At 47.9% G+C, this 26,246-nt stretch overlaps 1 protein-coding gene across 3 annotated transcripts in view; it reads left to right on the top strand.

Annotated features, from left to right (window-relative positions):
* The window catches only part of ACTN1 (actinin alpha 1), a 223,456-nt gene that overhangs the window by 124,070 nt on the left and 73,140 nt on the right, over positions 1–26,246 (top strand). For all 3 annotated transcript variants that reach the window (XM_069208968.1, XM_069208967.1, XM_069208969.1), the window contains exons 4-6: positions 23,569–23,655; positions 24,508–24,595; positions 25,917–25,995. In XM_069208968.1, the coding sequence (XP_069065069.1) occupies positions 23,569–23,655; positions 24,508–24,595; positions 25,917–25,995 (254 nt within the window). The remainder of the gene's footprint in view (positions 1–23,568; positions 23,656–24,507; positions 24,596–25,916; positions 25,996–26,246) is intronic.

Raw genomic sequence — 26,246 nt, 5'->3', positions numbered from 1 at the left:
GGGGAGGGGACGAGAACTGACAGTGAGAATAGGGAATATGGTGTCACTGGAAGGAAGGAATGGGTGGTGGTGGGGGAATAGACCGCAGCACGGAGGAGGGCGGACGGGTCAGTCTTGAGCTGACGAGAGAGGGTGTGACTAGGAGAGAGCGCAACCTTAAACCGGTGATGGCGATGTGGGTAAAGTATGAAAAGAAAGGGGGTGACCTTGGGCAAAGTAAGAGAGGCTGTGAGCATGATCCACTTAGCGGCAAGAAAGAAACTGGCGGGAGACCCAGGGTAGTGGGTGGAAAATTTAGGGGAGAAAAGACAAAACCAGTATGTCTGAAATAATCTTGTAAAATTATCAATGGACGGCATGAGCGAGAAGGATGGACACAAAAGAAACGAGCAACGATGTGGGATGGGTGGTGGGGACGGGCAGACACAAACAGGAAACTCTGGTACAGGTGGGAGGTACTGGAGGACGGCAGTGCGAGCCGATTCAAAGCGCAATGGCTGCCATTAGCATGAACACGAAGGAGAGAGACAAAAGAAAAAAGCAATTCGCTCACAGTAAAACATATCATCACACATGCAATAGTCCTTGTAGCAGGGTCAGTCTTCAAGGCGGTAACAAAACCGCTAAGCATTTACCAATGACATCAGGGGATTTTTAAAAGGAAAGCACACAAACGAGTGTATGTGATGGGATTGAGGTGGGTGTGGTTAAAAGCCCACTGAATACTTACAACAGGTCGCCAGGGCTTGCACACTCGACCTAAAAACGTGCTGCTAAGCCCCCTTACCGTCCCCTATAAATACACACTGGCCCCTGCCACTGCTAATGTTAACAGTTTGGAAGGGTACACCAGGGGTCACAGCCTGGGGCCCTCAAGCTTCCAAGTCCACCCCTGGCTTGGCTGTCTGTCTCCTGCGTCCCCACAAGTCCCCTCATTACATCACCTTGTCTTTATTTCTGGATCGCTGGTAGGAACTGCGCATGTTCCAAGAAAGCTCTGTGGCGGGGTTTACATTCCACCCTCTTCGTGAGGGCGGGACTTTGTGCATGAGGGCTCTGATTGGAGCCCCCTTCAATGCCATGGATGTGGCAGCCTATCACCACACTCTTGTGAGATGTTCTACACTGTGAGAGTATAATTCCTCACCACATTGAAATGACAGCCCCGGCTGTTCGATCACTGCCCTACCAGCGCAGGCTCACACCAGCATTTGTTGAACTGATGTGATATTCCGAATGGAAGCCACAAGCTGCCATCCGCCCCGGTCCGCTTATCGCTCTCCTCCTGGAACTCCAAGAAATGTGCATGTTCGCAGTGACCTAGGAATTGAAACTCTGAAGCTCAAAACCTCCTTCGCCAGAGCTTCGGTACTTGCGTGGAACGCCTTTCCTGTAAAGACCAGAAACAAATCTGCTCACCTCACCGCCAGGAAACATCTGAAAACACACGCTTCACCTTTTCTTGAATAAGCCGCCTACATACCTTGGAAGCGTCCTCCTCCGCTCGTTTCTCTTTCTTTCGTGAACACCCACAATGCGTGAATTATTCTTTCCTTGTGACTTCTCTAGTTTCTTACCGTCCATGTGCTCACTGTATGTCCGGTGCGATCTTCCCACGTAATTTCAGTTGTGTTATTGTTAGTGTTCCAGTTGTGTGGTTCTAGTTTATTGTAAACCACATGAATACCCATTGGGCTACTGAGCTGAATAGGAATACAATCAAACCAATATTAGCTAACTTTTCATCCTTTGTGAACTGGCACACTAAAGGTTGACCCTTGCACTAGTATTCTGGCCAGACACACTAATGGTTAATCCGTTGTGTGCTGCCACTGGGAACTTACACTGATGATTCCACACTGATGTGCCGTAGCGCTCTTAAGTTCACGCTGCTGACTCACTCATTGTGTCCTACCACTGTGAATTGTCACCAGTTGTTCAACTGTTGTATCCTACCACTCTCACCGCTGGTTCACCATTTAGTCACACTAAAGTGTCACCTGTTGGATCCAGCTGCTGTGAATTCACACAAATAGTTGCGTTCTGTGTGCTGCCACCACAGTCACACTAATGGTTCATCTGCTGTGTCCTACCGCTCACTAATAGTTCACCTGTTGTGTCTTTTCACTGTGAATTGACAGTAATGGGTCAACCATTGTATTCCACCACTGGGAACCCACTCGCACTAATGGTTCACCCTCTATTCACCTGGATCACTTGTGACCCACACTGTGTAGCCACACTGTGGTGCAAGAACTGAGTGTTATGACTGTGAGCTCACTCACACTAACGATTCACCCCTTAATTAACACCAATGGATCACTTGTTGAGACCTGTCTCTGTGAAGTCACACGAATGGATCTATAGCAGTGTCTTACAACTGTGAGCTCACTCAGACTGACGCTTCACCTGTTAAATTCAACTACTCCACACTGCTTCACCCTAATTGGTCGTCCATTGTTGACCAGTGTGAATTCACACAAATGCTCACTTTCAGTGACTTCACCAGTGTTAGTGACCACACTGACCAACCTCAAAAAATAAAAGCCTTAAGAGGTTGTGGAGTCAGTTTCAAGCCCTTACGGAGGGTGAACTTTGAGGGGAAGGCTTTGTCTCAGCGGATGTCCTTGTCTCACCCTCTCGGGAGAAGTGGCATGAACTGGCTTCTCCACTTGTGTGAAACCCTAAACCCTTCAGTGTGAACACAGGGCTCTTTGTTAACACCTGTTCTTCCTCTTCTTGCTGGATCAGAGAAACAGGATCTTGTTGAAGGTGAGCACGAGACCTGCGCACAAACAGGAAGTCAGGCAAGTGTCAGTATCTGAGAGCCACAGATGTCCTCTCCAAATGTGGTCGTTTCGTGGCTGCTGGAAAGTGCAGTTCCTCGTGTTTACGGTGGCTTGGGTCTGCGGATCCTGAATAATTGAAGAACATAGATTTTCCAGCCCAGCACCGGCTAATTCCTGGAACATTAAAGCCTGTCCATATATTTGACTGTCGGGAGTGATGGATACGACGCATCGTCACATCCTGGTGGATCAGGGCTTTAATGGAATGGGACCTGCGGAAGGAAACATCGTCCTCGAGGGAGGAGATACCGTCCTCTCGCTCTCAGCAGCAAAGATCTGCTCGCGAGATAGACTGGTGGTTACATTATCTGCTGTCAGCCGCAGACCAACATCCTCATATCTGTCCTTGTGTGATCCTGGTCACATCTCCTTGAATTTCCACGTGCCGCGGTTCTCTTACGACTGCATAGAAACAGGGTAAAGACCAGTATTAAGGGCTGTATGAACAAACTTAAGCCCGTAGCGTGTTCCTACAGACTGGAGTAGGGCCATTTTGGATTCCTGGTGATCTGGACACTGGCACGAGTGCGGTTGTAGTATCTTCCTACCATAGTTAACTGACGCTTCTTGTTGAACCCAGTGGACCACCGATGAATTAACACAGCTCTTACTGCAGATGTTTCTTGTCACTGAATTCAAGGTAATAGTTCACCCGTTGTGTCCGGCCTCTGTGAGCTCACATCACTTCTTGGGGACCTCTTGCCCCACCTCTGTAAATTCACACTAATAGTCCATCCGTTGTGTAATACCACACCACTCCTTGTTAAAGTTGTTTTGCTGTGTTGCTATTGGTGAACGCTTTTTCACTGTTGTGGTTTGACAGCACTAGTTGTTGAAGCCTTGAGTGCAACCATTATAAATGCACCATTCATCCTTTGAATTCCGCCGCTCTGAATTCACACCGTCGTTTAACCATGGTGTCTTACCACTGTGACCTGACGTCACTCCTTGCTGAAGCATTTTCCCACTACTGTTAATTCAGTAGTTCACCAGTAGTGATAAATCAAACAGGATTTGTAAAGCGCGATTAATCACCCTCAAGGGTATCCAGGCGCTTGGTATGCGTGCACCAATAATTGCAGAAGCATGTTGCTGCCTCATCTCATTGACACTGTACACTTTCACGACTGAGCTGACACCAGTAGTTCACCCAGTGTGTTGTACCACTGTGAACTCACGCCAGTGTTTCACCCGCTTTGTCCTTACACTTTGTCTCACAAGTGGTGACCCACCCTTGTGAGCTCGCACTCATGCTTCAGCCGTTGTGTCCTACCACTGTGAATTCACACTTATGGTTCACCTGTTGTATCTACCACTTTGAACTATCACCTGTGAAGTGCTGCGGCTTTGAACTCACAGTAGTAATTCACCACTAGCTTCCTGCTATTGTGAAATCCTAGGGATTCACTCCTAGAGTACCACCACTTGAACTCCTAGAGATTCACTCCTGGTGGTTCACTCCTTGTGATTCACTCATAGTGAACTCCTAGTCACTCCTAGTGTACTGCCACTGTGAACTCCTAGAGATTCACTCCTAGTGTACTTCCACTGTCAACACCTAGAGATTCACTCCTGGTGGTTCACTCCTAGTGTACACCCACCGTGAATTCCCTAGAAATTCACTCCTTGTGATTCATTCCATGTACCCCCGCTGTGAACTAAAGACTCGCTCCTAGCGGACTCCCACTGTGAACTGCTAGAGAATCACTCCTTGAGTACTCCCACTGTGAACTTCTTGTGATTCACTCCTAGAGTACCACCACGTGAACTCCTAGAGATTCACTCCTTGTGATTCACTCATAGTGAACTGCTAGTCCCTCCTAGTGTACTGCCACTGTGAACTCCTAGAGATTCACTCCTAGTGTACTTCCACTGTCAACACCTAGAGATTCACTCCTGGTGGTTCACTCCTAGTGTACACCCACCGTGAACCCCCTAGAAATTCACTCCTTGTGATTCATTCCATGTACTCCAACTGTGAACTTGTGATTCACTCCTAGTGTACTCCCACTGTGAACTCCTAGAGAATCACTCCTAGTGTACTCCGACTGTGCACTCCTAGAGAATCACTCCTAGTGTACTCCCACTGTGAACTCCTATAGATTAACTCCTTGTGATTCACTCATATACTCCCACTGTGAACTAGAGGTTCGCTGCTAGCGTACTCCCACTGTGAACTCCTAGAGATTCACTCCTAGTGTACTCCCACAGTGAACTCCTAGAGATTCACTCCTAGCGTACTCTACTCCCACTGTGAACTCCTAGAGATTCACTCCTTGAGTACTCCCACTGCAAACTCCTAGAGATTCACTCCTTGTGTACTCCCACAGTGAATTCCTTGTGATTCACTTCTAGTGGACTTTCACTGCTACAGATTCACTCCTAGTGGACTCCCACTGTGAATTCCTTGTGATTCACTCCTAGTGGACTTCCACTGTCACTGCTACAGATTCACTCCTAGTGGACTCCCACTGTGAATTCCTTGTGATTCACTCCTAGTGGACTTCCACTGTCACTCCTACAGATTCACTCCTAGTGGACCCCACTGTGAACTCCTAGAGAGTCACTCCTAGTGTACTCCCATTGTGAACTCCTAGAGATTCACTCCTTGAGTACTCCCACTGTGAATTCCTTGTGATTCACTCCTAGTGTACTCCCACCGTGAATTCACATTATTCAATCAACCATTGTGTTGTCACACTGGGAGCACACACTAATGGTTCACGTGTTGTGTCTGAGCACCATGAATTCATTGGGTGTACACTGTTGCTGTGAGTTCACAACAGTGAACTCACCATGGTATTGTAACCCTGTGAACACATGTTAATGGTTCTTTGTGCCCTATCATTGTGAGCTCACGCCAGGGGTTCACTCGGGTCTTACCACAGTGAGGTCTCATCAGCGGTTCATCCCTAGTGTACTCGTGCAGTGGGTTCACCCTATTGAACAGGTCATTGCACCCTTCCACTGTGAGCACACACTGATCAGGGCTTTAAGTGAGCCGGGTCCTGCCGGTGCTCCGGACCGGCAGCTCTAAAAAGCAGGTGCTGACAGGGGTCCCTGTCGGGCTCTTCGTTTTTGCACTCACCCTTGGAGTGGAAAAAAATCTTTACTCGGCAGCAGCCCCACCCATCACTCCCTTTGATGTAACTCTAAAGAGGGTGTTACTTGTTTCAATCTCATCATTTCAGAACTGAAGTATTTTCAAAGTTAAATACAACAAAGACACCGTTGTCCTTGTTGATCTTATGCAACTAACAACCATTGACAAAGTCCATAGTCCTGGCTTGTTGTGGGTGTAATGTTACATGTATTAAATATTAGGATGCAGGGACAGAATGAAACCGCAAAATACCAGTCGGGTGGCACAATATGCTAAGCACAGATTTTTAGCTTACGTATTTTAAGGCCACACCCTTAATTACATCGCCCCCTTTGAGAGACCCCCAGTTTTTTCATACCACTTAAAGCCCTGGCAGTGATGTTTCACTCCTTGTCTCCACCATTGTCCCTTTCCACACTAGTTGATCTCTTGTGCTCATAAGCACGCCTCCTCCTCCGACAGGACTTCGCTCTTTAACCTGCAGGGGGCGACTGAGCCTTTTTTCGAGGTGTTGGGGTGCAGGCTTACCCTGATCCTTGAAGTGGTGTTACTAGCTTACCTTGAAAACCTAAATGTCCATAGAGGCACAAATCTTCATCTGCCTCAGCCTGCTGGGGGTGAAGGGGAGAGTCTGTGTGGAAATGAGGGCCAGAGGTGCCTGGTATGAGGGAGTCGCCTCAGTGTGTGGACTCAGTATCTCCCCTCAGTGTTTCGCTTCAGTGTCTCACATTAGTGTCTCGCCTCAGTGTCTCGCCTCAGTGTCTCACCTCAGTGTCTTGCATTAGTATCTTTTCTCATTGTCCCTCCTCGGTGTCTTGCTTTAGTGTCTTGCTTCACTGTCCCGCCTCAGTATCTTGCTTTAGTGTCTTGCTAGTGTCTTGCTTCACTGTCCCGCCTCAGTATCTTGCATTAGTGTCTTGCTAGTGTCTTGCTTCACTGTCCCGCCTCAGTATCTTGCATTAGTGTCTTGCTAGTGTCTTGCTTCACTGTCCCGCCTCAGTATCTTGCATTAGTGTCTTGCTAGTGTCTTGCTTCACTGTCCCGCCTCAGTATCTTGCATTAGTGTCTCGCTTCACTGTCCCACCACGGTGTCTCGCCTCAGTGTCTTGCATTAGTATCTTTTCTCATTGTCTCGCCTCGGTGTCTCACCTCAGTGTCTCACTTCAGTGTCTTTCATTAGTGTCTTGCTTCACTGTCCCGGCTCAGTATCTTGCATTAGTGTCTCGCTTCACTGTCCCACCATGGTGTCTCGCCTCAGTATCTTGCATTAGTGTCTTGCTAGTGTCTTGCTTCACTGTCCCGCCTCAGTATCTTGCATTAGTGTCTTGCTTTAGTGTCTTGCTTCACTGTCCCGGCTCAGTATCTTGCATTAGTGTCTCGCTTCACTGTCCCACCACGGTGTCTCGCCTCGGTATCTCGCATTCGTTTCTTGCTTTACTGTCCCGCCTCAGTATCTCGCATTAGTTTCTTGCTTCACTGTCCCACCTCAGTGTCTCGCCTCAGCGCCTTGCATTAGTGTCTCGCTTCACTGTTTTGCCTCACTGTCTCGCTTCTCTGTCCCGCCTCAGTATCTCGCTTCACTATCCTGCCTCAGTATCTCGCTTCACTGTCCCTCCTCAGTGTCTCACCTCAGTATCTCACCTCAGTATCTCGCTTCACTATCTCGCCTCAGTATCTCGCTTCACCGTCCCTCCTCAGTGTCCTGCCTCAATGTCTCCTCTGACTGCCTCACCTGGTGCGATTTGCCTCCCCTGGTCACCTCCATCCTCCTAACCTCTGGGCCCAGCCACGTGCACCGGTGTTGCTGTAATTTGTGATTCTCCTGTATTTTGACTGTGAATTTGTAAGACTTGATCATTGTTTGTGTATAGCTTGGCTAAAGTATTTAAGGTGTTAATATACAATGGTAATTGCATTTGAAAAGGGGGGGCGTGGGCTTTTTAACCCCTTCTGTAAATGCGCTTCATGTGGCGGGCGCCTTGTGCCAGCGGAAGTCCTTCTCCCGCCCTCTTAGTTGCTTCACGTGGCTTTTCTCTTCTTTAAATAGTTTAGTTTGAACACGTGGCTCATTGTTGACACCTCTTCTTCCTCCTTGTGATGGGTCATCAGAACCTGTTAAAGGTGTGCACATCACCTGCACACAAACAGGAGATTGGGAGCTCCATACGCAATGAGAAAGCATCATTACCTGAGTTCTACGAACCTCATTTACTAATATGGTCATTTTCGTGGTGACAGGTGTCCCAGATTTGCCGGGACAGTCCCGGTTTTTCCCACCAGCTCTCCCTCCAGTTTGACAAATATGCCTCATGTACTGGTTAGGTCGAGCATGCAAGCGCTCTGATGTGTTGTAATGTATCTGCGGGCTTTTAACCACACCCACTGCACGCCCATCACCATCACTCGTTCATGGGCACGCCTTCCAGAAATCCTTTTGTTGTCATTGGTAAATCTATTAAGCTTTTCCCTCCTTGAGTTTTCTTACCGCCTTGCAGATTGCCCTTGTTACATGGATAATTGCACAATTGCTGATACGTTTGACTGCGAGCGAACTTCTTTTTCTTTTTGTGCCTCTCCTTCTCGCTCATGCTCATGGAGGCCGTGGCGCTTTGAATCGGCTTGCTTATGCCAACTGTTTTACTTTTCATTTTCAATTTAAGTGACAAAAGTCCAGTTAGGAATCTACAACGCTAATAGTTCTAACTGAGGCAAACGCGAGACCCATTGCATTGCAAATGCTTGTTTTTGGATAGTCAACTGAAAACAGAGGAAGGCTGTTTTTATGGGTTACAAAGCAGGGCTAGTTAGCAGCCATTATAATAAAACATTTTAATTAAAATGTAGCGTACTGGTTTAAAAAAAAAAAAAAAAGAAAAAGGCATTTTTATTTATTTTCTTAATGTCTCTTATGTTGTTCTAGGTTGACGAGCGATATCATTTTGTGCCGCTTGGTTCATGTAAAGTTGTTGTCCTGCTTTTGTTTTTGACATATCCCAGTTTTTAGTGTTCAAAATCTGTTCACTGTATGACACTCATAAACCCCCTCTTCCCCCCACCCCCCCCCAACCTTTCTCTGAGGCCTTGTCTCTGGTCTGAATGTGATAAACTGCTGAGAGTGTGGTGATGTCACAACCCAACAGTCGGCCGGAAACCACCAACCTTATGTCACTTATTTACACGACCAGTCACCATTGGAAGTTGGAACCAGGCCTTTTACCTGGAGGTGTAGGGCTCACATCACAGTATCCCTTGACACTGTGACACCACTGGTCTTTCTGTCTGTCACAATACAAATGTTAGATCCAGCCAATTTCCTAACAGTTGACGGTTTCGGGCAGTTCCTAGTAACTTCAGTCGTGAATATGTTTTGAATACATGGAGGTACCCTACCACCCACAAGTAACCATATATTTGAAGGCTTGTCTTCTAAAAAGCACCATTAGACAAAGAGTTGCTCATCCCGCTTCGATGGCATATGTAGCTGCAGATACACATGCTGTGTATACGCCTGCCATTTAGTGTTGGGCTTGGAGTGTTACAAGTTGTTTTTCTTCGAAGAAATGTTTTCGAGTCACGGGATCGAGTGACTCCTCATCGGCTCCATTGCGCATGGGCATCGACTCCATGTTAGATTGTTTTCTTTCCGCCATCGGGTTCAGACGTGTTTCCTTTCGCTCCGATAGTTCGATTCGGAAAACTTTGGTACCGTCGGAACAAACCTATCTACTCGCCCTTTGGGGCGCTTGCCCAACTCGGGCCTGTTCGGGCCAACTGCCTGGAAGCCTCATGGATGGGACTCTATTCCGATTCTGTCCTCGGTGCCACGCTAAATTCCCCTATACAGACCAACACCTCGTCTGTAATCTCTGCCTTTCCCCCGACCATCAGGAAGAAAATTGCGAGGCCTGCAGATCCTTTCGGTCGAAAAAGACACTCCGGGACAGAAGAGTACGGAGGCTCGAGATGGCGTCAGAAAGCTCTGAACATCTCGGGGGGACATCGAAGAGGAAGAGATCATGCAGACCAGGATTCTGAGGAAGTCAGACCGGTCACGGCAGGACAGCATGTGAGTACCATCTAAGCCCAAACATAATGCCTTTGGTATGCCACTTCCGGAAGGCCAGGGCTCGACCCGAAAAAAACGCTCAGTGACCAACCGGCCAGCTCGGCACCGAAGAAGGCCACCCCTGCAAAGCCATCGGACTCGAGCCGAAGCTCCGTCTCTGAACCGAGCAAACACTGCTGTTCTGAGTCCAAATCTTGAAAATCCTTTTCAGAGTCGAGGCCATCCTTAACCCCATCTTTTTCGATACCGAAGAAGCCAGCTTCAGAGCCGAAAAAAGACCTAGTTATACTGAGGAGCATGGATTTTCAAAAACACTTAGAGAAAGCCATGAATCTACTGAGGAGGACTCACAAATGCAACCAATCATGGAAGTAATGGATGAAAGGCAAACCAGGATTCATATCCATAAAGAAACTGGCAGAACTTTAACTGCACCTCCTCCAAAACCAAAGAGGAAATTAGCATTTCAGGAGGAATTGGACGCTACACAGCCGCCAGCGAAAGTGCCAAAAGCGAGACCTCCACCTCCTCAATTTTCTTCTCCTCCTCACTCTCCACATCTACATATCTCTCCTCCTACTAGTCCTACACAAATGCAGTCGCCATCACACTCATTTGATTCGCAGCAGGACAGGGTGGATCCTTGGGATCTTTATGATCCAGACCCCATTCCGGACAATATCCCAGATTGATATCCCTCTAAGCCTTCACCACCAGAGGATAGTACAGGCTGCACTCAAGTGATAGCTAGGGCGGCAACATATCATAATGTCACCATGCACACTGATCTATTAGAGGATGATTTCTTATTGAATACACTCTCCTCCACGCATGCAACATATCAGTCGCTCCCTATGCTCCCCGGCATGCTAAAACATGCTGACCAAATATTTAGCAAGCCTGTAAAGGCAAGAAGGATTACCCCTAGAGTAGAGAAGAAATATAAGACACCTCCTTCTGATCCTGTCTATATTACCCAGCAACTACCTCCAGACTCAGTGGTAAGCGCTGCCAGGAAGAGGGCAAACTCTCACTCGTCAGGTGATGCATCCCCACCAGACAAAGAAATTAGGAAGCCTGATGCTGCAGGGAAGAGTGTGGCATCCCAGGCAGCCAATCAATGGAGAACAGCCAACTCAAAGGCGATGTTGGCTAGATAGGACAGGGTCCATTGGGACAAGATGAAATATATAATCCAGCATCTCCCCAAAGAACAGCAAAAGAGGGCACAGCAGATAGTGGAGGAAGGCCAAGCCATCACTAAAAATCAGATCAGGTCTGCCCTCGACTCAGCAGATATTGCGGCCAGAAGCATCAACACTGCTGTAACCATAAGGAGACATGCATGGCTTAGGTCCTCAGGATTCAAACCTGAAATCCAACAGGCATTGTTGACTGTGCCATTCAACAAGAAACAGCTTTTCGGCCCAGAGGTCGACACTGCTATAGAAAAAATGTGAAAGGATTCAGACACGCAAAAGCTATGAGTGCACTATACACCACACAAGACAGGGGATCCTTTCGCAACCTCCAGTTTAGAGGTGGATTTAGAGCCCAAACTGCAGAGGCATCCATATCACAGCCAAAGCCGGCCTACCAACCTCAATACCAACAAGGTGGTTTCAAAAGCACTTATAGAGGCCAGTACCCCAGAGGCAGGGGAAAATATCAAACACCAAAACAAGCCTCACAACAAAGTAAATAGTGACTTGTGCCATTCCTTTCTAATCCACACCTCCCCTGTGGGAGGAAGACTGCAAAAGTTCCACAACAATTGGCTAAACATTACCACTGACAACTGGGTATTATCAATTATCCGCAATGGCTATTGCCTAGAATTGATACAAACGCCACCAAACATTCCACCAAAACCACACAGGCTATCCACAGACCAAAACACTCTGTTACAATAAGAAGTCAAATCTCTATTACTCAAACAAGCAATAGAAGCCGTGCCACAAAATCAAGTAGGGATGGGAGTTTACTCACTGTATTTCCTCATTCCCAAAAAGGGTGGCACCCTGAGGCCAATATTAGTTCTCAGAACCCTCAATCTTTACATCCTGTCAGAACACTTTCATATGGTAACACTACAGGATGTTATCCCACTACTTCAGCAACACGATTTCATGGCAACATTAGACCTCAAAGATGCGTATTTTCACATACCCATCCATCCTGCGCACAGAAAATATCTCAGGTTTGTCATTCAAGGAGAGCACTATCAGTTCAAAGTGTTACCCTTTGGAATAACAACAGCTCCAAGGGTATTCACAAAGTGCCTAGCGGTAGTCGCAGCCTACCTAAGAAGACAACACATACGTGTCTTTCCATACCTAGACGATTGGCTGATAAAATCAAACAGTCATACGCAGTGTCAGAACCATGCGCATTATGTAATACAAATCCTGCACACGCTAGGGTTCTCAATAAACTACCAAAAGTCACAACTACAGCCTGCGCAAATACAACAGTATTTAGGGGCAATACTAAATACTCAAAAAGCGATTGCAAGTCCAAATAAGCAAAGAATACAAGCATTCCAGAATATAATAGCACAAATACAAACAAATCAACAGTACACTGTCAAATTTGTCCTAATTTTTTTAGGGATGATGGCATCATGTATTGCAGTTGTTCCACATGCAAGACTAAACATGCGGCCCTTGCAACAGTGCCTTGCACAACAATGGTCACAAGCACAGGGTCAACTGCAAGATCTATTGTTGATAGACGGCCAAACATACATGTTACTTCAGTGGTGGAATTCCACAAATCTAAACAAAGGGCGGCCGTTTCAAGATCCTGTGCCTCAGACCATAGTTACAACAGATGCGTCAATGATTGGCTGGGGAGCTCACCTCAACAATCACAACATCCAAGGACAATGGGATGCCCAACACAAACAGCTACATATAAATCATTTAGAGCTGTTAGCTGTCTTCCTAGCACTCAAAGCTTTTCAGCCTCTCATTCACAAAAATGTCCTGATCAAAACAGACAACATGACGCCCATGAATTACCTAAACAAACCGGGAGGGACACATTTGTCCCAACTCTCCCTCCTAACTCAAAAGATTTGGAAATGGGCAATACACAACCAAATTCACCTGGTAGCACAATACATTCCAGGGATACACAACCAATTAGCTGATGTTCTCAGCAGAAATCATCAACAGACACACAAGTGGGATATTCACCCTCAAGTACTTCGAAAATACTTTCAACAATGGCGAACACCAGACATAGATCTGTTCACCACCAGCAAAAACGCAAAATGCCAAAACTTCGCATCCAGATACCCACGTCCCCTATCCAAGGGCAATGCTCTATGGATCAGTTGGTCAGGGATACTTGCTTACGCTTTTCCCCCTCTCCCACTCATTCCATTTCTAGTCAACAAATTGCGTCAAAACACGCTCAATCTGATACTCATAGTGCCAACGTGGGCACGTCAACCGTGGTACACAACACTATTAGACCTGTCAGTAGTACCACATTCCAAACTCCCAAACAGACCAGACCTGTTAACACAAAACAAAGGGCTGATCAGGCACCCCAACCCCAACAAACTCAATCTGGCGATTTGGCTCCTGAGGTCATAGAATTTGGGTATTTACAACTTCCAACAGAATGTATGCGAGTAATTAAGCAAGCAAGAAAACCCACTACTAGACAGTGCTATGCGAACAAATGGAAAAGATTTGTATATTACTGTCAATCTAAACAAATTGCCCCTTTTTCAGCGTGAATACAAGATATTGTATGCTATTTACAAAAATCAAATTTAGCATTCTCTTCCATAAAAATACATCTCACTGCAGTTTCCCATATTTGCAAAATGTACAGCACAGCTCTCTATTTAGAGTTCCTGTTATCAAAGCCTTCATGGAAGGCTTAAAACTCCTAATTCCACCCAGAACACCTCCAGTTCCTTCGTGGAACCTATACATAGTGCTTACATGACTTATGGGCCCACCATTTGAACCTATGCTCTCGTATCAAATACAATTCTTAACATGGAAGGTTGCCTTCCTAGTCGCAATTACATCATTGCGAAGAGTTAGCAGAATTCAAGCTTTCACTATTGAGGAACCGTTCATACAAGTGCACAAGCATAAAGTCGTACTACGAACTAACCCTAAATTTCTTCCTAAAGTAATATCACCTTTTCATATCAATCAAACAGTGGAACTACCAGTCTTCTTCCCACAGCCAGATTCTGTGGCAGAAAGAGCTCTACATACATTAGACATTAAAAGAGCTCTAATGTACTACATAGATAGAACAAAACCTTTCAGGAAAACTAAACAGCTATTCGTAGCTTTTCAAAAACCTCATACTGGTAACCCCATTTCAAAACAAGGTTTAGCACAATGGATAGTAAAATGCATCCAAACATGTTACCTTAAAGCTAAAAGACAACTTTTAGTTGCTCCTAAAGCACATTCTGCAAGAAAAAAAGGTGCTACAATGGCCTTTTTAGGAAACATACCAATGGCTAAAATATGTAAGGCAGCTACTTGGTCAACACCACGTACATTTACTAAACTCTATTGTGTAGATGTTTTAGCAACACAGCAAGCCACAGTAGGTCAAGCTGTACTCAGAACATTATTTCAAACAAATTCAACTCCTACAGTCTGACCACCGCTTTTATGGGAGGACAAACTGCTTTGTAGTCTATGCACAGCATGTGTATCTGCAGCTACACATGCCACCGAACGGAAAATGTCACTTATCGAGTGTACATCTGTTCGTGGCATGTTCCGCTGCAGATTCACATGCACCCTCCCACCTCCCTGGAAGCCTGTAGCCGTTTAAGTTAAACAATCTTCACAGAAATTTCAAAAACTTTTTGCCAGTCACATCAGCTGCTGTCTGGAAAGTGTCGGGGTGATCCCAGGGGGGGTTTTGGTGGCGAGAAAAAGGAGGGGGGCCCAGAACGCTTTTTCCCCATTCATTTTTCCATAGGGATTTTGAACAGTAATAGTGCCAAAATTACTGGATGGAATTACACCAAATTTGGCAGTAAGGTAGGTCCTGGTCCAGAAAGCAACCTTTTTGTGTATGAATCTGTTCAGTACTTTTTTGGTAATTAACGCAGAAAAAAAATTGTATAAATAGGGACGCAGGTCGGTCACGCATCTGACGTGGACCACCGCAAATCAGTGAACCGCAGGGTACCAGCTGTTCAGAAAGTTGTGGCTGCCATTTTATCGACTGACAGTGGTCCTTGGGGTTGGATTTTTTTTGTTGAGAAATGGTTAGAAGGGGGCAGAGTAGAGGTACTCTGACCCCATGGGAATAATATGGATTAGTGAGGGATGAATTATGAGTTAAAAAAGATTAACGCCTTTTTTTTTTTTTTTGATGATCATGGATCCCCGACTCCTTCGCAGTGCTCAGATTGGCTCCCCTTGTGATGTTGTTACAGAGTCTCGAACTCTGCAGATTAAATAATAAAATATATATTTAAACACATACTGTCTCACACACACTCATAGACCGACTCAGACACTCAAACCCCACTTATAGCCCCAGTTAGACACACACACACACACACACACTCGCTCTCTCTCTGTCCCACTCAGACTGACACACCCACTCAGTCCCACTCAGACTGACACACCCACTCTCAGTCCCACTCACACACGTATGCACCCAGTCACAGCCTCAGTCAGACCCACAGGCACTTACTCGCAGCTCCAGTCAGACCCACAGGCACTTACTCGCAGCTCCAGTCAGACCCACAGGCACTTACTCGCAGCTCCAGTCAGACCCACAGGCACTTACTCGCAGCTCCAGTCAGACCCACAGGCACTTACTCGCAGCTCCAGTCAGACCCACAGGCACTTACTCGCAGCTCCAGTCAGACCCACAGGCACTTACTCGCAGCTCCAGTCAGACCCACAGGCACCCACTCGCAGCCCCAGTCAGACCCTCAGTGTAAGGAAATGCCTCCTTGGCATGGTTACCCCTGACTTTTTGCCTTTGCTGATGCTAAGTTTTGATTTGAAAGTGTGCTGAGGCCTGCTAACCAGGCCCCAGCACCAGTGTTCTTTCCCTAACCTGTACTTTTGTTTTCACAATTGGCACACCCTGGCATCCAGGTAAGTCCCTTGTAACTGGTACCCCTGGTACCAAGGGCCCTGATGCCAGGGAAGGTCTCTAAGGGCTGCAGCATATCTTATGCCAGCTTGTGTGTGCTAGTGAGGACAAAACGAGTAAGTCGACATGGTACTCCCCTCAGGGTGCCATGCCAACCTCACACTGCCTATGCAGTATAGAGAAGTCACCCCTCTAGCAGGCCTTACAGCCCTAAGGCAGGGTGCACTATACCATAGGTGAGGGCACCAGTGCATGAGCACTGTGCCCCTACAGTGTCTAAGCAATGCCTTAGACATCGTAAGCGCAGGGTAGCCATAAGAGTATATGGTCAGGGAGTCTGTCAAACACGAACTCCACAGCACCATAATGGCTACACTGAAAACTGGGAAGTTTGGTATCAAATTCTCAGCACAATAAATGCACACTGATGCCAGTGTACATTTTATTGTAACATACACCCCAGAGGGCACCTTAGAGGTGCCCCCTGAAACCTTAACCTACTACCCGTGTAGGCTGACTGGTTTTAGCAGCCTGCCACACTCGAGACATGTTGCTGGCCACATGGGGAAGAGTGCCTTTGTCCCTCTGTGGCTAGTAACAAAGCCTGTACTGGGTGGAGGTGCTACACACCTCCCCCTGCAGGAACTGTAACACCTGGCGGTGAGCCTCAAAGGCTCACCCCCTTTGTTACAGCACCACAGGGCACTCCAGCTAGTGGAGTTGCCCGCCTCCTCCGGCCAAGGCCCCACTTTTGGCGGCAAGGCCGGAGGAGATGATGAGAAAAACAAGGAGTCGTCACTGGCCAGTCAGGACAGCCCCTAAGGTGACCTGAGCTGAGGTGACTCTGACTTTTAGAAATCCTCCATCTTGCAGATGGAGGATTCCCCCAATAGGGATAGGAATGTGACCCCCTCCCCTTGGGAGGAGGCACAAAGAGGGTGTACCCACCCTCAGGGCTAGTAGCTATTGGCTACTAACCCCCCAGACCTAAACACACCCTTAAATTTAGTATTTAAGGGCTCCCTAGAACCTAGGAACTCAGATTCCTGCAACCTAAGAAGAAGAGGACTGCTAAGCTGAAAAACCCTGCAGAGAAGACGGAGACACCAACTGCTTTGGCCCCAGCTCTACCGGCCTGTCTCCCCACTTCTAAAGACACTGCTCCAGCGATGCTTTCCACAGGGACCAGCGACCTCTGAAGTCTCAGGAGCTCTTGGTCCTTTTAGAGCAGGGCAGTCCTCCTAGGACAGCGGCTCTGTTCATCCAAGACTGCAACTTTGTTTCAAAGGAGCAACTTTAAAACAACTTGCGTTTCCTGCCGGAAGCGTGAGACTTGCTACTCTGCACCCGACGCCCCCGGCTCGACTTGTGGAGAACAATCACTTCAGGGAGGACTCCCCGGCGACTGCAAGACCGTGAGTAGCCAGAGTTGCCCCCCCAGCGACGCCTGCAGAGGGAATCCCGAGGCTCCCCCTGACCGCGACTGCCTGCTCCTCAGATCCGGGCGCCTGGTAAAGACTCTGCACCGCAGCCCCCACGACTTGAAGGATCCGGACTCCAGTGCAGGAGTGACCCCCCAGGAGGCCCTCTCCCTTGCCCAGGTGGTGGCTACCCCGAGGAGCCCCCCCCTTGCCTGCCTGCATCGCTGAAGAGACCCCTTGGTCTCCCATTGATTTCAATTACAAACCTGACGCGTGTTTGCACACTGCACCCGGCCGCCCCCGCGCTGCTGAGGGTGTACTTTCTGTGTGGACTTGTCCCCCCCCCCCCGGTGCCCTACAAAACCCCCGTGGTCTGCCCTCCGAAGACGCGGGTACTTACCTGCTGGCAGACTGGAACCGGGGCACCCCCTTCTCCATTGAAGCCTATGCTTTTTGGGCACCACTTTGACCTCTGCACCTGACCGGCCCTGAGCTGCTGGTGTGGTAACTTTGGGGTTGCTCTGAACCCCCAACGGTGGGCTACCTTGGACCCAAACCTGAACCCCGTAGGTGGTTTACTTACCTGCAAACACTAACAAACTCTTACTCCCCCCAGGAACTGTTGAAAATTGCACTGTCTAGTTTTAAAATAGCTATATGTGATTTATATGAAAATTGTGTATGCTATTTTGATTATTCAAAGTTCCTAACGTACCTACCTGCAATACCTTTCATTTGAAGTATTACATGTAAAATTTGAACCTGTGGTTCTTAAAATAAACTAAGAAAATATATTTTTCTATACAAAAACCTATTGGCCTGGAATTGTCTCTGAGTGTGTGTTCCTCATTTATTGCCTGTGTGTATGTACAACAAATGCTTAACACTACTCCTTTGATAAGCCTACTGCTCGACCACACTACCACAAAATAGAGCATTAGTATTATCTCTTTTTGCCACTATCTTACCTCTAAGGGGAACCCTTGGACTCTGTGCATACTATTCCTTACTTTGAAATAGTGCATACAGAGCCAACTTCCTACACTCAGGCACCCACTCGCAGCCCCAGTCAGACCCTCAGGCACCCACTCGCAGCCCCAGTCAGACCCTCAGGCACCCACTCGCAGCCCCAGTCAGACCCTCAGGCACCCACTCGCAGCCCCAGTCAGACCCTCAGGCACCCACTCGCAGCCCCAGTCAGACCCTCCTGCACCCACTCGCAGCCCCAGTCAGACCCTCCTGCACCCACTCGCAGCCCCAGTCAGACCCTCCTGCACCCACTCGCAGCCCCAGTCAGACCCTCCTGCACCCACTCGCAGCCCCAGTCAGACCCTCCTGCACCCACTCGCAGCCCCAGTCAGACCCTCCTGCACCCACTCGCAGCCCCAGTCAGACCCTCCTGCACCCACTCGCAGCCCCAGTCAGACCCTCCTGCACCCACTCGCAGCCCCAGTCAGACCCTCCTGCACCCACTCGCAGCCCCAGTCAGACCCTCCTGCACCCACTCGCAGCCCCAGTCAGACCCTCCTGCACCCACTCGCAGCCCCAGTCAGACCCTCCTGCACCCACTCGCAGCCCCAGTCAGACCCTCCTGCACCCACTCGCAGCCCCAGTCAGACCCTCCTGCACCCACTCGCAGCCCCAGTCAGACCCTCCTGCACCCACTCGCAGCCCCAGTCAGACCCTCCTGCACCCACTCGCAGCCCCAGTCAGACCCTCCTGCACCCACTCGCAGCCCCAGTCAGACCCTCATGCACCCACTCGCAGCCCGAGTCAGACCCTCATGCACCCACTCACAGACCCACTCAGACCCTCAAGCACTCACTCACACACCCACTCACAGACCCACTGACACCCTCATGCTTCCACTCACTGTGGCCAACCGTCGCCACGCACAGCCAAAGTCTGTGTGCGGCAGTGGTTGGATTAAAGTATAGTAATGAAAATTACTATACGTTAAAAAAAAAAAAAAAATAGAAATTACGTGAAAACAATAAGTTAACAGGGACGTTGTAGCTAGGAAGTAGAATTTTAAGAACCGCATAGAAATTCACTTAAAAACCCAAAGGTTACAGGGCCGCTATAGTTAGGCTTGCATTTTAAACGTGCTAAACGATAGAAATTCACCAGCTATAGTTGGTTATCTCATGTAACTATAACTTGTGCCCTAAGGTAACTATATAACTCGGGCCCTCGCCATGCACTGCTAATTACCCCACGGATTACAGCACTCATGACATCTTTAACATCATTGCTAATATAAATCTAATATTTGCAGTAACATTTTTGATGAAAAACTGTGCATGGTGAGGGTTGTGAGTTAGACTTACTTCAGATAATTGTAACTATAGCTGGTGAATTTCCACGGTTTGGTATGTTTAAAATGTGAGCCTAGGTATAACGTCCCTGTAACCTTTCTTTCTTTTAAAGTGACTATATATATAATATATATCCACTTACGTTCAATTGAATCATCCTTCACAATGTGTCCATAACAGTATTGATTTCTTAATGACTTGTGTAATTAGTGAATTATTCCAGCGCCAGTGATGTTACGGCTGGTGTTGGCTAAATTCTATAAATACTGAATAATTGAAGCTCACGAGTTTCCATTGTGGTCTCTGCAAATGACTGGGCTATTAAAGCCCGTCCATTAACTGGCTCCCAGGATGGATCGGACAGCCGGCGTGTCAGGGCTTTAGTGGGACGAGGGGAGCTGACACATGCGCCTGTCCTGCTTCCAGGAGCCAAGATCTGCTGACAGAACTGATTATGAGGAAACATGTCTTAATGACCAGAGATCTCATCTCATATTATTTGATGGCTTTGTGTGATCTTGTGCAAATCACTGAGTTCATGTGTGCCACCGAAACTGTGGAGCATCTAAAAGGGACTTCTTCCCCCAGTCTTCACTCTGTGTGAAGAAAACTGTTACCCTCGAGTCCTTAGCACCTCCCTAGAGATGAGTGGCCTTATTACCCCTCTTGTTCAGTCACTTGCCCCAGCAGACAGCACTGGGTCTGACACCATGAGCAGCACACAGTGCAGTGTAAGTAGAAAACCTGTGCACTAGCAGTCAGCACTGCTGAGGGCCAACACCGGGCGCAACATAGCATGTCCCTTAGCATACAGCACTGTTGAGGGCTCACACCAGGAGCACACAGAGCAGCGCAAGCACACAGCGCGTCCCCTGGCAGACAGCACTGCTGAGGGCCGACACCGGGAGCACACAGCGCGTCCCCTGGCAGACAGCACTGCTGAGGGCCGACACCGGGAGCACACAGAGCGGCGCAAGCACACAGCGCGTCCCCTGGCAGACAGCACTGCTGAGGGCCGACACCGGGAGCACACAGAGCGGCGCAAGCACACAGCGTGTCCCCTGGCAGACAGCACTGCTGAGGGCCGACACCCGGAGCACACAGAGCGGCGCAAGCACACAGCGCGTCCCCTAGCAGACAGCACTGCTGAGGGCTCACACCAGGAGCACACAGAGCGGCGCAAGCACACAGCGCATCCCCTGGCAGACAGCACTGCTGAGGGCCGACACCGGGAGCACACAGAGCGGCGCAAGCACACAGCGCGTCCCCTAGCAGACAGCACTGCTGAGGGCTCACACCAGGAGCACACAGAGCGGCGCAAGCACACAGCGCGTCCCCTGGCAGACAGCACTGCTGAGGGCTCACACCAAGAGCACACAGCACAGCACAAGCACACAGCGCGTCCCCTAGCAGACAGCACTGCTGAGGGTTCACACCAGGAGCACACAGAGCGGCGCAAGCACACAGCGTGTCCCCTAGCAGACAGCACTGCTGAGGGCCAACACCAGGAGCACACAGAGCAGCGCAAGCACACAGCGCGTCCCCTGGCAGACAGCACTGCTGAGGGCCGACACCGGGAGCACACAGAGCGGCGCAAGCACACAGCGCGTCCCCTAGCAGACAGCACTGCTGAGGGCTCACACCAGGAGCACACAGAGCGGCGCAAGCACACAGCGCGTCCCCTGGCAGACAGCACTGCTGAGGGCCGACACCGGGAGCACACAGCGCGTCCCCTGGCAGACAGCACTGCTGAGGGCTCACACCAGGAGCACACAGAGCGGCGCAAGCACACAGCGCGTCCCCTGGCAGACAGCACTGCTGAGGGCCGACACCGGGAGCACACAGCACGTCCCCTGGCAGACAGCACTGCTGAGGGCCGACACCGGGAGCACACAGAGCGGCGCAAGCACACAGCGCGTCCCCTGGCAGACAGCACTGCTGAGGGCCGACACCGGGAGCACACAGCGCGTCCCCTGGCAAACAGCACTGCTGAGGGCCGACACCAGGAGCACACAGAGCGGCGCAAGCACACAGCGCGTCCCCTAGCAGACAGCACTGCTGAGGGCCGACACCAGGAGCACACAGAGCGGCGCAAGCACACAGCACGTCCCCTGGCAGACAGCACTGCTGAGGGCCGACACCGGGAGCACACAGCGCGTCCCCTGGCAAACAGCACTGCTGAGGGCCGACACCAGGAGCACACAGAGCGGCGCAAGCACACAGCGCGTCCCCTAGCAGACAGCACTGCTGAGGGTTCACACCAGGAGCGCACAGAGCGTCCCCTGGCAGACAGCACTGCTGAGGGCCGACACCAGGAGCACACAGAGCGGCGCAAGCACACAGCGCGTCCCCTAGCAGCTAGCACTGCTGAGGGTTCACACCAGGAGCACACATAGCGTCCGCTGGTAGACAGCACTGCTGAGGGCCGACACCGGGAGCACACAGAGCGGCGCAAGCACACAGCGCGTCCCCTAGCAGACAGCACTGCTGAGGTTTCACACCAGGAGCACACAGTACGTCCACTTTCCCTCGCAGATAGCACTGTTAAGACCTAACACGAGTTGCCACTTGCTCTCTTTCGCTTTTTGTGAAGAAAGGGGTGACGGATTAGCACTTGGAATTACCAGTAATGCATTCTTTATAATCAGTTTATAAAAATATATAAAAAGGCAATTCCAGTTTATAGTAAAGTATTGTTTTAAAATATGATCTTGTATTAAAATTAAAGCGGGTAATCAAGTGCATTCTTTTAAAGTAAATACTAACACAATTACATGCATCAGTGGTATATTTCCTCAAACTTGTCTCGGCAAATAATCGGTTACTCAAACACAACAATTCTTTGCCATTTACCAGCAACTGTTCTAAGGATTTACACCAGCTAGCCGTCGTTTACACTGAGTAACCAATGCTCTCCAGATCCCATCTACTTCCAATACCGACAGATGGTTGAGTCCAATATCTATCTGTGAGTTTTAAGATGGAATTCAATTATTATATATTGTAAGAAATTGGGTCTGAGCAGTCAGACGTGCCAAGTATCCTTTGTTAATTTTATCAGCGATCAGCTTGAATTAACAGATGGCAAATATGTCTAACAGCCTTTTCGAAACAGCTTTCTTGAGGCTATTATAAATAACAATATCAAGAAAACGGTTTTTAAAAAGTCCATTAGCTCTTTGGCAACATTTCACAATAGATGTGCACGCAGTACAGGGCCAGCAAGTGGGTACATTCACAAATGCATGTGTGTTCATCCATGCCTGGTGGGCTTGTTTGCTCTTCTGTTCAGGTCCCTGGATTCCTTCTCGGTACCATGTACTGTGACGCAAAATGACGTACAAGTGGGACAGTAATATTTCTTACTTTGAGAAGGTCAGCTAAGGGACTACATAGTCCAGAATCCTTTTAGGAGTATTTGTAGTGGTTCTTCAAGGTGCAGTGGCAGGAAAGACATGATCTCAACTGCCCAATAGTTATTCCCTCTGTTGAAAATGTAGAGTTCTTATAGACAGTTGCTTCGAAAGGAAAAAAAAATTGTAAAACTAAAATTCACTTCTTCACACTTCCTTTAGTGTTTACTGGTGTCCTTGGAACTATGTGTAAAATCGTGTTGAATTGCTGCATCTCTTGTATAGTCAAGTAGAATTTAAACAGCCCTCACCCACCCTGCTAACGCTTGTACATTCTTCATTTGCAGAAATCGTGGATGGCAACGCTAAGATGACGCTCGGAATGATCTGGACCATAATTCTGCGCTTCGCCATCCAAGATATCTCTGTAGAAGGTCAGTCCTTTTACCGCTTTCTTTCCATTGCCGTCAGACCCTAGTCTTGGTGGTTAAGGGTTCATATGAAAGATGAAGATGCACCATTCAGGAAGGCCACGGATGCTCATCCTTGGAGTGGCTCCTTGGAAGAGTTGCTCTCCTTGGATGTATCCTCCCAGACCTCGAGTACATGGGAGGGATAATGAGTAGAAGGCCACCCATCACTTGTAATGTCTATTGCAGGCGCAGATTCAAGTACTTGGCAACTTATTTTTTACTGTGTTTTGAAAGACTTCTAGACAGAAGAGCGCAGTAGGGTCAGTTATAGGCTTGGGTGGGTGGACGCAAATTAGTAGACGGTACATGGGGTGGATAATGGAAAGACTTCATAAGAGTGCTTTCCAGGCAAAAATGAGCAGTAAACCGAAAAAAAGAATTGTAATATATTTACATCATGCAAACTATTGGGTAACTGAGTCGCCACTTGTGACTGCGCCAAAAGTGCAGAGACAAAGTGCTCCGTCTTGATCGCATAACATGGTGCAAAGATGATCACAGTCCTTTTAGGGAATATTAAATACCAGGTAACAAGCACCGACTGCGTCCAATGCCATAACTTCCGCATTTCTTGGTTTCATAGTCAGGTGGATGATCACAACCACAATCTTTGTTCCAGAATAGCTCTTTTTTTTTGGCTAAACCGTGAAACCTTTGGTGCCCTGTGTTTGTGGGTCTGGCTTTTCTCTGTGAAAATAGAGATCTGTCTATCCAGAATTTGTGACTGAATTTCCCATGCTGAAATTGTCATTTAAATCTAGATTAGAGTGAGACTGTGTGTGATGTATTCTCTCTGCCTCTTTCTCCTTACAGAAACATCTGCCAAAGAGGGGCTTCTCTTGTGGTGTCAGAGGAAGACCGCCCCCTACAAGAATGTGAACATCCAGAACTTCCATATAAGGTATGGGAAGGCCCAACATGCCTGTCTACCAATGAAAAACCTTTAAAAAAAAAAAAAAAAAGTTTGGTGTATCAGGTGAACTGGCCTTTAAGCAGTGTCCGGGAGAGGATGCTCTTGTCGTGTTTAATTTTGCACTTCCCAAGAAGTAGTCATGTTGTTTGGCCATCATTAGCTCAGTTAAAGCCCCCCGCGGACGCACAGAGGGTAAGAATTTATGGAACGTCTAAGGAAAAAAAAAAAAAAAAAGACCCCACCGCTGACACAGGGGATCAGGCGCTTCCATGCGCGGCGAGCAATCCAAAGGCTCTGACAGGTGTTGATCAAGACACAGGAAATGGAGTCAGAAGCAGGAATGGGCAGAACCTTTGAATATTTTTCTCTTCATTGGAAAGAAAGTTCAGATCAAAGCCAAGCAGGGTTCTTGAGTTTGAATAATTGGGTAAATGTAACAGAAGGCAACTTCTAAGCATGTAAGAAAACCCATATATCCCTACATTAATACACTTCATCAAAGCAGAACTGAATGCATTGAACACATACTATTTAACACTTTAAAAATACTTCCCTAAAATGAGAACTTAATACATTTTTCAAGTCTGACTTGGTGAGGTATATTAAAGACATGCACGCTAACAATTGGAAATATACCTCCATTAAGCAATCCAGTGACTTTGTATGTTGTGATATTACTCATTGGAGAACTACATATAAACTATTTAACATTTTTGATTTTGCACTTATGAAAGTGTCACCGTTGGAATAAAGAAAAAAAAAATATATAATTACAAAATGTGTATCAATTAATTTTGTTTTAAACCATTTTTGCACACCTTTATTAGAAAATTATTTGACACATATAATCCAACAAATTTCCTCCTTGACGGACTTGGCTTAAAATGATTATCTCAAGGTCAAAACGAATCCTCTATCGTCCCCGCCTTCAGTCTGTCATCCTTAACATTAAACCTACTGCCACAATGTGTGACACAAATAGAAACAGTCATAACATTTGTAATAGAACATCTATAACATTGTTTTGGCCTTCCTATCACGAAAATGTGACCTCCATTAGGACTGATCAGTGTTTACCAGAAGTATTTTTACAAGGTTACTAAGTGTTACAATGGTAAAAATGTGTTCATGTGTATCTCTTATAAATATTGACCAAGGAGTGTAATATCTAACTTGCATGTCACAATTATAAGTGGGCACCAACACCATGCTAGTGTTGCACCAAACCACCAACTTTCGAACAGGGTAAAACGTCTCTGTTCTGTCCATGCGTGACACTCATCTTCAAGCTTGCCTTGTGTCCCCACAGCTGGAAGGATGGCCTTGGCTTCTGCGCCCTCATCCACAGGCACCGGCCCGAGCTCATAGACTATGGAAAGTTAAGGAAGGTATGGCAATTTCCTTTGTCGTTTTGCATTTCTAGATGGTGATGCTCAACTTTTCTTAGTTTATCAGTAATGTAGAGCATTTAACAAGTTTGCAGATGTTTCGAGGATGTGGTATCGGGGATTCCTGTGATGCCAAGCTGGCTTATTGTCCATTTTGTCAGGGCCCTGAGTAGACGATGGCAAAATAAAGGCGCTCATCCACGATAAGGATTGTGTCTTTAAGGGAAGGGAGGCAGCTAAGATTAAAATAG

Source organism: Pleurodeles waltl, chromosome 9, assembly GCF_031143425.1.
Source record: "Pleurodeles waltl isolate 20211129_DDA chromosome 9, aPleWal1.hap1.20221129, whole genome shotgun sequence".
NCBI classification, from domain to species: domain Eukaryota; kingdom Metazoa; phylum Chordata; class Amphibia; order Caudata; family Salamandridae; genus Pleurodeles; species Pleurodeles waltl.
Note: the sequence above shows the minus strand (reverse complement) of the source record. Positions and strands in the feature narration are given on the sequence as shown.